This window comes from Eretmochelys imbricata, chromosome 1 (genome assembly GCF_965152235.1).
Source record: "Eretmochelys imbricata isolate rEreImb1 chromosome 1, rEreImb1.hap1, whole genome shotgun sequence".
Lineage (NCBI taxonomy): Eukaryota > Metazoa > Chordata > Testudines > Cheloniidae > Eretmochelys > Eretmochelys imbricata.
In genome coordinates this window covers 330,190,780-330,203,119 of record NC_135572.1, presented here as the reverse complement: position 1 = coordinate 330,203,119, position 12,340 = coordinate 330,190,780, and the positions used below count along the sequence as shown (strand labels likewise).

Below are 12,340 nucleotides of genomic sequence, written 5' to 3'. Positions count from 1 at the left end.
TGTAGCCACGTTAGTCCCAGGATATTAGAGACACAAGGTGAGTGAGGTAATATCTTTTATTAAACTAACTTCTGTTGATGAAAGAGACAAGCTTTCAAGTTACACAGGCCCAAAAGCTTGTCTCTAACTTGTAAGTCAGTCTCTTTCACCAACAGAAATTGGTCCAGTAAAAGATATTACTTCACCCACCTGGTCACTGAATCTTAGTTTCACTGAGCTACTGCTGGGGCTCCCAGAGTCTGCTGTTCTGGAGTAGCCTTGCCATGCAGACTGTCCTGAAGCCAGGAACCCTGGGACTTCCAAACTCCCGACTAGCTCCCTGGCTGCCCGACTCCTGAGCAGTCAGCCTTGTGAGCCAGTTTACCTGGGAGATTGTAGCCCTGGGATCCCTGGTTCCAGGGCATTCCATATGGCAAGTCTGCCCCACATCCATGGACCCTGTAAGTCAGTCCAGTATTGCCAGGCCCCCTGCTCTGCAAAAGGGAGCCTGGCGGAGCAGGGAACATAGCTGCACCAGGAGCTCTAGAGTCACATAGGGCTCCTGGGGCTGGCAAGCTCCCTGCCATGGAGCTGTGGTCACTGGAACACAGGCACATTTTCATTGGAAATCTATTTTGATGTTCTGTTTAGCCAAATCTATTACAGATTCGACAAATAATTTGCTTCAGCAAAGTGGCATTTTCTGATTAAACTAAATTCATCAGAATATTTCCAACCAGCTCTAGTGAATAGGAATAGAAACCTTAAAGATGGCAATGGCAACTATTTAATTGCTGATCATTTTAGTAGAAGCATCCAGATGGTGTATTTAACCCATAATCTCAAACTGCCGCACTTGCTTTCCTAATTTTTTAAAATTTCTAGCTTTCTCTAGGAGAGTTGCAAAATTATGTGAATTCAGAAATATGCAACACATCAAAGACTAAAAATGTATGTGCGCTATAAAATAAATTAAATGTTTAATATCAAAATAAATAACAAAAATCATACAGTACTGGCTGTATGATTCATACTTCTATTTAGTTAATTAAATCTTACTTTAAACATTTGAATAAATATGCTGCAGAATTTATCACACAAGACACCCACAGAATCATAGACTTTGCTGCAAAAATTATTAGGTACTGGTAGACACAGTAGTACCCTTGAACTCAGCCATTTCCTTTGCACACATGGATATGTACATGGTCAAGACTCCCTGTGGCTTCTACAATCTCTGTGATATCAATATGATCAAGATAATTTTCTTAAATACTAGTGATGTTAATCCTCTACAGACTGAGTTTTCAAATCCTTGCTGTCTTTCCTTCCCTTAACAGATAAAACTTGCAAGAGAAGGTTATTAAATATATTGGGGTTCCCTTTAGAACAAGAATCTTTCAAGTGGATAGCACACAAAAGCCTGCGAAGTAACAAGGCAGCTGTGCCTAGTGTTGCCATGCAGAGTACCAGATTGAGGAGAACCCTTGGGATTACTCAGTGGTGCCAGTTGAGGGAGAGATTGGTGGAAAGAGGGCAACCCCCCGCAAGGTTTTTGCACTTACTCAAATTTCTACAGGCTGCAGAGTCAGCGGGGCATTGCCCAACCAGAACTCAACACAGTATTCCAGTAATTGTTGCACTATACCAAATACAAAGATAAAATAACTCCTACTTGAGATTCTCCTGTTTATGCATACCAGGATTGCATTAGCCCTTTTGGCCACAGTGTCACACTGGAATCTCAAGTTCAGCTGATTATCCATCGCAACCCCCAAATCTTTTTCAAAGTCAGTGCTTCCTATATAAGGCCATATCTGCTGTGTCTCTCACCTGCTAGCCCTTCTAAGCAAGAAAACATTTTAATAAACTGATATTGGTGTAGACAAAACATGGAGCCTGCTGGTGAACTTACTTAGAGGTAGTAGTGTTGGTAAATGTAAGACAAGTCCCAAATTCATTGCCATGCCAGTTAATTTACAGAAATTACAACAGCTGGGCTATAGTGAAACCCTAGCAAATACTCCACTACATGCACTTGACATGGTTTTCAGGCCCCTCACCATAACTGTAATCCCTTCACTTTCCTTGCTGCAGCTCTCCAGCCGTTACACCTCTCCCCCATTCCGTTGGGTCAGATGTACTCATTGGTGATGGTGATTGTGAAATGTTCAGGGAGATTAGAGAGGCTACAAAAACAGAAAGCCCACAATAATGGGGGATTTCAACTATTCCCATATTGACTGGGAACAAGGCACCTCAGAACAAGATGCAGAGAAAATTTCTAGACACCATTAACGATTGCTTCTTGGAGCAGCTAATCCTGAAACCCATAAGTGAGACAATTCTTGATTTAGTCCTAACTAGAGCACAGGATCTGATCCAACAAGTGAATATAGTTGAACTGTTCAGTAATAGCATCCAGAATGTAATTAAATTTAAAATCCTTGGTTGAGGAGAAATAACAAACCCACAAACAGTAACATTTAACTTCTAAAAGAGGAACTATACACAAGTGAGGAAGACAGTTAAATGGAAATTAAAAAGAACAGTCACAAGAGTGAAATGCCTGCAAACTGCATTTCAAAAAATGCCATAATAAAGACTGATTAAATATATACACCAAATTAAAAAAACAGCAAGAGGATCAAAAAATGCCACCATGGCTAAACACTAGAGTAGAAGAGGTAATTAGAGGCTAAAAGGTATCCTTGAAAATTGGAAATCAAATCCTACTGAGGAAAACAGAAAGGAGCATAAATTCTGGCAAATAAAGTCTAAAGGTACAAATAGGCAGGCCAAAGAAGAATTTGAAGAGCAACTAGCAAAAGAGACAAAAAAGTTTAAGTACATCAGAAGCAGGAAGTCTGTCAAACAATCAGTGGAGCCACTGGACGATCAAGGTTCTAAAGGAGCACTCAAGGAAGACAAACACTCTTGCGGAAAAGCTAAATGAATGCTTTGCAGTAGTCTTCACTACAGAGGATGTGAGGGAGAATCTCACACCTGAGCCATTCTTTTTGGGTGACAAATCTGAGGAACTGTCCCAGATTAAGGTGTTGATAGAGGACATTTTGGAACAAATCAATAAATTAAACACTAATAAGTCACCAGGGCCAGATGATGTTCACCCAAGCATTCTGAAGGAACTCAAATATGAAATTGCAGAACTACTGACTGTGGTATGTAACCTATTGCTCAAATCAGCCTCTGCACCAGATGACTGCAGGATAGCTAATGTAATGCCAATTTTTTAAAAAAAAGGCTCCAGAGGCGATCCTGGCAATTACAGGCCAGTAAGACTAACTTCAGTACCAGGCAAACTGGTTGAAACTAAAGGAACAGAATGATCAGATACATAGATGAACACAATATGTTGGAGAACAGGCAACACCGCTTTTGTAAAGGGAAATCATGTCTCACCTATCTACTAGAATTCTTTGAGGGTGTCAGAAAGCATGTGTATAAATGTGATCCACTTGATATAATGTACTTGGACTTTCAGAAAGTAAGCAGTCATGGGATAAGAGGGAAGGTCCTCTGATGGATCAATAACTGTATAAAAGATAAGAAATGAAGGGTAGGAATAAATGGTCGGTTTTCACAATGGAGAGAGGTAAATAAAGGGCCCCCAATGGATCGGTCCTGAGGCCTGTGCTGCTCAACATATTAATAAATGATGTGGAAAAGGGACTGAACAGTGAGGTCACAACATAGGCAGATGATGCAAAATTACTCAAAATAGTTAAGTCCAAAGCTGACTGCGAAGCGTTGCAAGGGAGTCTCACAAAACTCAGTGACTGGGCAACCAAAATGGCAGATGAAATTCAATGTTGATAAATGCAAAGTAATGTACATTAGAAAATATAATCCCAAATATACATACAAAATGATGGGGTGTAAATTAGCTGTTACCACTCAAAAAAAAATCTTGGAATCATCATGGATAGTTCTTTGCCAACATTTGCTCAGTGTGCAGTAGGAGTCAAAAGAGCTGATGGACTGTTAGGAACCATTAGGAAAGGGATTAACAAAAATATCATAATGCCACTATATAAATCCATGGTACACCCACATCTTGAATACTGTGTGCAGTGCTGGTTGCCCCCTCTCTTAGAATTGGAGAAAATACAGATAAGGGCAACAAAATGATTAGGGGCCTGGAACATCTTCCATATGAGGAGAGATTAAAAACACCAGGACTGTTCATCATAGAAGAGAGATGACTTGGGGGTACATGATAAAGGTCTATAAAATCATGAATGGTGTGGAGAAGAAAGTGAACTAGGAACTGTTGTTTACTTTTTCACATAACACAAGCACTGGGTACCAATGAAATTAAATGGCAGCAGGTTTAAAAGGCAGTACTTCACACAATGCACAGTCAACCTGTAGAACTCACTGTGAATGCCAAAAGTATAGTTGGGCTCAAAAAAGAATTAGAAGGATAGGTCCATCAATGGCTATTAGCCAAGATGGTCAGGGATGCAGTCCCATGCTCTGGATGTCCCTAAATCTCTGCCAGAAGCTGGAACTGGATGACAGGGGATGGATCACTCGATAATTGCCCTGTTGTGTTCATTCCCCCTGCAACATCTGGCACTGGCCATGATTGGAAGACCGAATTTTGTGCTAGATGGACCATTGATCTGATCTAGCATGGCCATTCTTATGTTCTTACATTTCTAATGTAAAATAGATGTAGAATGGAATCAAATTTATTTATTTTATAAAAACTTCAGTCTTTTATACATAATAAAGTAGCAAAAAAAATCAAGCCCTTTTATTTAAAAAAAAGAAATTACCTTTGAAAGTCACCTTTAAAGCACTTTCTGTTTATATATTCTCCTTGGATCTACTAGCATCCTGGAAAGTCTTATCCTCTTGCATCAAGAGGATATGCATAAGGGGAAAAAATACACAATTATTTATAAGAAATAGCTTTTCTGGGATGAAAAAGAATTGTTGCCTCTGCTCATCCCCATATAGGAAATTGGAAGTTAAATATGCCCTAATATAAGTCCTATATGGTATGATGAAACTAATAGCCCAAATTGTCTATTCTATTCCATTCCATTCCATTCATTCAGTGCTGCTCAGGCAGCAAAGTGAGTGGATTCTGGCTGCAAAGGGCCAGTAGAGAATCCCTGTTGTGTAAAAGAATTCTCTACTGGCAATAACTCTGACAGAAGTGTCTCCTCATGTAGAGGTATTGTTGAGAGAGTGATGGGGTATGACTGGGGTAGGATGTAGCAATGCTACACTACACTAGTTCTCCACTAATATAAATCAGAAAAGCTCCTCAGTTGCTCTAATGAACCCTAGAGCTGGGTGGTATAGGACCAGGAAGCTGCAAGTATCTCTCTTGAGTGTCTCCCCAGCCTCATTCCCTGCAGAACTCTAGTGAGGGGAATGAACCCCTTTGAAAAGGACATAAGAATGGCCATACTGGGTCAGACCAAAGGTCCATCCAGCCCAGTATTCTGTCTACCGACAGTGGCCAATGCCAGGTGCCCCAGAGGGAGTAAACCTAACAGGTAATGATCAAGTGATCTGTCTCTCTCCTGCCATCCATCTCCACCCTCTGACAAACAGAGGCTAGGGACACCATTCCTTACCCATCCTGGCTAATAGCCATTAATGGACTTAACCTCCATGAATTTATCCAGTTCTCTTTTAAACCCTGTTATAGTCCTAGCCTTCAGGCAAGGAATTCCACAGGTTGACTGTGCGCTGAGTGAAGAAGAACTTTTATTTGTTTTAAACCTGCTGCCCATTAATTTCATTTGGTGGCCCCTAGTTCTTATATTATGAGAACAAGTAAATAACTTTTCCTTATTCACTTTCTCCACACCACTCATGATTTTATATACCTCTATCATATCCCCCTTTAGTCTCCTCTTTTCCAAGCTGAAAAGTCCTCGTCTCTTTAATCTCTCCTCATATGGGACCTGTTCCAAACCCCTAATAATTTCAGTTACCATTCTCTGAACCTTTTCTAAAGCCTGTATATCTTTTTTTAGATGAGGGACTACATCTGTACACAGTATTCAAGATGTGGGCGTACCATGGATTTATATAAGGGCAATAAGATATTCTCCATCTTATTCTCTATTCCTTTTTTAATGATTCCTAACACCCCGTTTGCTTTTTTGACTGCCGCTGCACGCTGTTTGGACGTCTTCAGAGAACTATCCACGATGACACCAAGATCTTTCTCCTGATTAGTTGTAGCTAAATTAGCCCCCATCATACTGTATGTATAGTTGGGGTTATTTTTTCCAATGTGCGTTACTTTACATTTATCCACATTAAATTTCATTTGCCATTTTGTTGCCCAATCACTTAGTTTTGTGAGATTTTTTGAAGTTCTTCACAGTCTGCTTTGGTCTTAACTATCTTGAGCAATTTAGTATCATCTGCAAACTTTGCCACCTCACTGTTTACCCCTTTCTCCAGATCCTTTATGAATAAATTGAATAGGATTGGTCCTAGGACTGACCCTCGGAGAACACCACTAGTTACCCCTCTCCATTCTGAATATTTACCATTTATTCCTACCCTTTGTTCCCTGTCTTTTAACCAGTTCTCAGTCCATGAAAGGATCTTCCCTCTTATCCCATGACAACTTAATTTATGTAAGAGCCTTTGGTGAGGGACCTTGTCAAAGGCTTTCTGGAAGTCTAAGTACACTATGTCCACTGGATCCCCCTTGTCCACGTGTTTGTTGACCCCCTCAAAGAACTCTAATAGATTAGTAAGACATGATCTCCCTTTACAGAAACCATGTTGACTTTTGCACAACAATTTATGTTCTTCTATGTGTCTGACAATTTTATTTTTTACTATTGTTTCAACTAATTTGCCCGGTACTGATGTTAGATTTATCGGTCTGTAATTGCCAGGATCACCTCTGGAGCCCTTTTAAAATATTGGCGTTACATTAGCTATCTTTCAGTCATTGGGTACAGAAGCTGATTTAAAGAACAGGTTACAAACCATAGTTAATAGTTCCGCAATGTCACATTTGAATCCTTTCAGAACTCATGGGTGAATGCCATCTGGTCCCAGTGACTTGTTACTGTTAAGTTTCTCAATTAATTCCAAAACCTCCTCTCATGACACTTCAATCTGTGACAATTCCTCAGATTTGTCCCCTATAAAACACGGCTCAGGTTTGGGAATCTTCCTAACATCCTCAGCCATGAAGACTGAAGCAAAGAATTCATTTAGTTTCTCCGCGATGACTTTATAGTCTTTAAGTGCTCCTTTTGTATCTCAATCGTCCAGGGGCCCCACTGCTGGTTTAACAGGCTTCCTGCTTCTGATGTACTTAAAAAACATTTTGGTATTACCTTTCGAGTTTTTGGCTAGCTGTTCTTCAAACTCCTTTTTGGCTTTTCTTATTACATTGAATTTGGCAGTGTTTATGCTCTTTTCTATTTACCTCACTAGGATTTGACTTCCACTTTTTAAAAGATGTCTTTTTATCTCTCACTGCTTCTTTTACATGGTTGTTAAGCCACGGTGGCTCTTTTTTAGTTCTTTTACTGTGTTTTTTAATTTGGGGTATACATTTAAGTTGGGCCTCTATTATGGTGTCTTTGAAAAGTGTCCATGCAGCTTGCAGGGATTTCACACTAGTCACTGTGCCCTTTAATTCCTGTTTAACTAACCTTCTCATTTTTGCATAGTTCCCCTTTCTGAAATTAAATGCCACAGGACAAAGCAACAGGCAAAGTATGCCACCCTGTAACCACTTAAAAATATGTGTTTAGAAATGGAAAGGCTTGAAAAAGGCCTCTCAAGTAGTACCCATAAATATGTGACATTTGTAGGTTACAACAGAGATGAAAACAGAGAGTAAATACCAATTGCAGTTGCTGTTATCCCAGTACTAGGGCAGTGGGCTGCTGATGAAGGGAGGAGGGGGGATGTTTCTGTCACAGAAAGGGCTCTATCCTCATTTTGTAAATTAAGTAATAAATGGAAATAATCCAGTAAAAAACTATTATTAAATTTTGGCATGATAATTAAATATGTATTATCGTTAATCAATCTAGAGCTAGAAATAAGTTGTTAATACTTAATTTTTATAACAGTAGCACCTACTGATTATGGACAGCTCAGGGCCCCATTGCACCAGGCACAACTTGCACATATACTAAAAGATAATCCATGGCCAAAAGAATCTTAGACAAGATGCAGTAAGTGAGTGTGACACATTTTGGGAATGGAAAAAGGATGAAAACGGTAGCAGTAACATGAGCAAGTTTTGTATAGATTAGTTGTATGCAGCATTACTCACCACCTGAGCAGCCATTATCTGTTTCAATTGTTCTATCAGTATCTTGGCAGAAATGAGTTTTAAGGAGGCATTTGTAGGAAGATAAGGTGATAGCTTTACTGATTTTGATAGGGAGTTTTTCCTATGCATAAGGGGCAGCACACAGGAGAAAGAGTGGGGTGATGAGAATGACCAGTCAAGCAGATGATCTTAGGAGCAGCAGAAACAAATTAGAGATAGTAAATACCTGATAAGACTACATGTGTTGTCAATACTATATCATTGTTTTCTAGAATAGTAAGGAAGGGAACAGTTCATATTTATACCAAAAACATAGTAGAAGGGATTAATGGCTCATTACAGTAGAGATTAGGATCACCTAAAATGCTCTTTCCCATACACCTTTTTATGGAAGAGGATATATTCATCTGCTTGAGGCAACAGTGGCTTGACAAATTTGAAGTGTTGTGGAAGGCTTGCAATAATTACTATTATCTGATTGTGGTTTACTTTTTAAAACATATGCAGTCTGAAGCAAAATTAACATTCCTGCAGATACCTGCTTTAAGTTTATTAATTATCTAAAACAAAACTTTCCTATCTCCAAATCTCTTATTTCTATTAGGGCTGTCAAAAAAATAATAAAAATAATCACAATCAATTGTGAGATTTTAAAGAAGTCATGATTTATCACAGTTTTAATTGCATTATTAACAGTGATAGAATACCAATTTAAATTTATTATAAATATTTGGATGTTTTTCTACATTTTTAAATGTATTGATTGCAATGACAACACAGAATATAAAGGGTACAGTGTTCATTTTATATTATTTTTGTTACAAATATTTGCACTGTGTGCTAAAGGCCCCATGGCCCACGCGGCAGGTTCTGGGCAGGGCCCAGGGTCCCGGCTGCCCAGCCTGGCAGGATCCAGGGCCCCAGCTGCCCAGCCCTGCGCAGCCTCCCAGACCCAGGACTCCACTCCTGGCCCCACTTTGTGAAGGGGTCTCTGGGTGGAGGGCAGCCCACAATGATAAATAGGTTGGGAACCTTTGCTCTAAAGTTTTGCATTGTTTTGTTTTTGAATGTAGTTATGTTAAAAAAAAGAAAAAATCAACATTTGTAAGTTGCATTTTCACAATAAAGGGATTGCACTGCAATACTTCTCTCAGGTGAAGTGAAAAATACTATTTCTTTGTTTTTGTTTTTACAGTGAGAATATTTGTAATCAAAAATAATAAAATAAAGTGAACACTGTACACTTTGTATTCTGTGTTGTAATTGAAATCAATATTTGAAAATGTAGAAAAACATCCAAAAATATCTGTAATAAATTTAAGTTGGTATTCTATTTTTATTTACAGTGTGATTAAAATAGTTTGTTTTGCATTAATCACCTGCATTAACTGCGATTGACAGACCTAATTTTTATATTGTATGATATGTTTGCATATACACAATGGAATATATGATGTATAATGTATCTTTTTTTTTTATTATTTTAGTTTGTGCCATTCCGGGATTACATTGACAGAAGTGGAAACTATATATTGAGCATGGCCAGACTTGCTAAAGATGTCTTAGCTGAGATCCCAGACCAGTTTCTCTCTTACATGAGGGTCAGAGGAATCAAGCCATCACCTGCACCACCTCCATACACACCCCCTCTTCATGTGTTACAGACTCAGATATGACTACTCCGAAATGGTTAACACTTACCACAAACCATGTAGAGCTACTGACTCAGTGCTTCAGTGCTGGTGCACTTTAAAGAACCAGTGAATTGAGACTGTTGTCTGTCTGGATGAAGTAGTAGCTTGCGATAGGTTTTTGGATCGAAACAAATTCTCTTCATATACCAAAATTCTCAATATGGTTGCATGAGCAACTGAAAAGCTTTTAAACGCTATTCTCTTCAAGTCTCATTTTTTTTCTGAATGAAAAAGCTACTTTTTCATTTATTTGTTGGGAGAAAGCACGAGTCACAGTTTCAACTCGGAAGATATTGTTCTCCCTGACTACTGTGTGTATATACATATTTAGGAATGCAATTCCTCTGTATCAATGTTTACATGTTACTACTTTTTAAATTTCAATACTTTTATAAATATTCTTAAGAATAAGAGTTTGGAATATTGAATCATGTATCTTCTAACTTGCAATAGCTATAGCCACAGGAGAAGCAATATCTCTTTGAATGATTGTCCAGACAAATACAAGCGCAAAACTAAGGAAAAAGAGGACAAATACATTCATATTTCTCAATAACTGAATTGCTTCACGTAAGTGCTTAGTAGTCAATTCATCTGTCAAAATTTAAAACAGTATTTGAGAATAAGATCTGGAGATGTGAAGACTGTAACTGTATTTGACTTACTAATAAAGCTAAGCCTCAGGAAGGGGGTTATGTATTTTTCAGAGATACTCAATTTCTAAATTTATGTAAGTTTACATTTTTTAAAATAGGTTTTGCTGGCTGAATAGAACAATTGCATATTAACGTAATGAAAGAATAATTACCTCAAGTCCCATAGCTGACTTAGTAGAATCATCTCATACTTTGCTTAATAGCATTAGCACTTTTGCATCTTAAAGCTATTTTCAAGTGATTATAACGGACATTTTATAATGAACCGTTTTAACACCCATTTAAAATGTAAAGTTGTCACCTATTGTCTAGATTGCCCATTCAAAGGGATGCTGGCTCTTAATATTTGGATTCATTGTTGTCACCTAATCACATTGCTATTTGAAGTGCACAGATGCTAATATTTCATGAATTAACTGGTTTAAAAATTGCACAGCCATATTGCTTTGTGCACAATAGTTTTGTGTATTTAAGTACCCAAAATTTTACTATATGCCTGTTCGTATCTAATTATAAAATGTTTTGCATGTACAGTTTTTACAAGAAATTCACAGTATTGTGAGTATATGTGTCAAAGATACATTTTATTTAGAATAAATGGCCTTAAATCTCACAAAATTCCTGGAAATGATTGTGAATTGCCTTCAAATTCTGTTAAGACTGAAAAATGTTTTATTTATCATTGTAACTACCTTGTAATGTGACTTTGTTTTCTTTACATATAATTGGTTTATTACTTTGTTTCTTACTCCTATATGTTGTACAATACAGTATCAAGGTAAGGCACATTTTTTAAGCATGAACAAAGATTTTTTGCTGAAAAACATATTTGCAGTATCAATGACATATAACTATGTAAGTGCAGAATCTTCCATTTTGAAATATATTAAAACTTAAAATTAAAATTAATATCTCACATTGTATATTACTTTTTTCAGATAGCTATTCTGTCATGACAAGGACTTTTTTGTAAGAACAAATCATTTTAACTTTATTTCAAACCAGTTTTTACATGAGAATGAAGTTAATTTTTTCACAAAAATGTGAGATTTTTAGTGGGCTTATGTTGCGTGAATGAAATTTAATATCTGGCAACTACTGCTATTAAGGAGAGAACTTCATATAGACGATGTATCAATCTATATTATGTTATTTTCCCTTCTATGCTGTGAATTAATTTTAAACATGCCATAATTTCTTTATAAGATGTTTTTAAACATTGCATCAATAAGTACTTCACAAGCAATTAAAGCAAATTAATATTATACAATGGTGCACCTCTGTTGTTCCAATATGATAGCTAAGTCTGTTGTTACACTTGTAAACCTGTTGTAATGATCAACAGGTTAAACAGCTTTTTCAGTCTCCAGCCCAAGCCACAGGTTGCCATTCTTCTATCTGCTGCTCCTATAATCGTTTACTTCTCTTTATATTTTTGATTCAGCAGATATCAGACTGTGTCCAGAAAGAAAGAGGCTTATGAGGGCTATTAAATATCTTAGACCTGACTCAGATAACATTTTATAAATGCACAGCATAGTGTTAAAGCTAATTTGATTCTTTACATGTTAGCAGTATGACAGTTTTGAGATAGGTATATAACTAAAACAATTTTCCCCACAACATACACACCCATTACAGCTGCACTATTTGAGGTTTATGTATGACTGTATTGGTCTTATCTAGCTACTATTGATTTATAA

At 37.5% G+C, this 12,340-nt stretch overlaps 1 protein-coding gene across 4 annotated transcripts in view; it reads left to right on the top strand.

Moving 5' to 3' along the window:
• The window catches only part of CPNE8 (copine 8), a 284,253-nt gene extending 272,707 nt beyond the window's left edge, over positions 1–11,546 (top strand). For all 4 annotated transcript variants that reach the window (XM_077835107.1, XM_077835129.1, XM_077835124.1 and 1 more), the window contains one exon: positions 9,775–11,546. In XM_077835107.1, coding sequence (XP_077691233.1) covers positions 9,775–9,963 — 189 coding nt within the window. In that variant the 3' untranslated portion in view covers positions 9,964–11,546. The remainder of the gene's footprint in view (positions 1–9,774) is intronic.
• Positions 11,547–12,340: the final 794 nt, after the last annotated feature.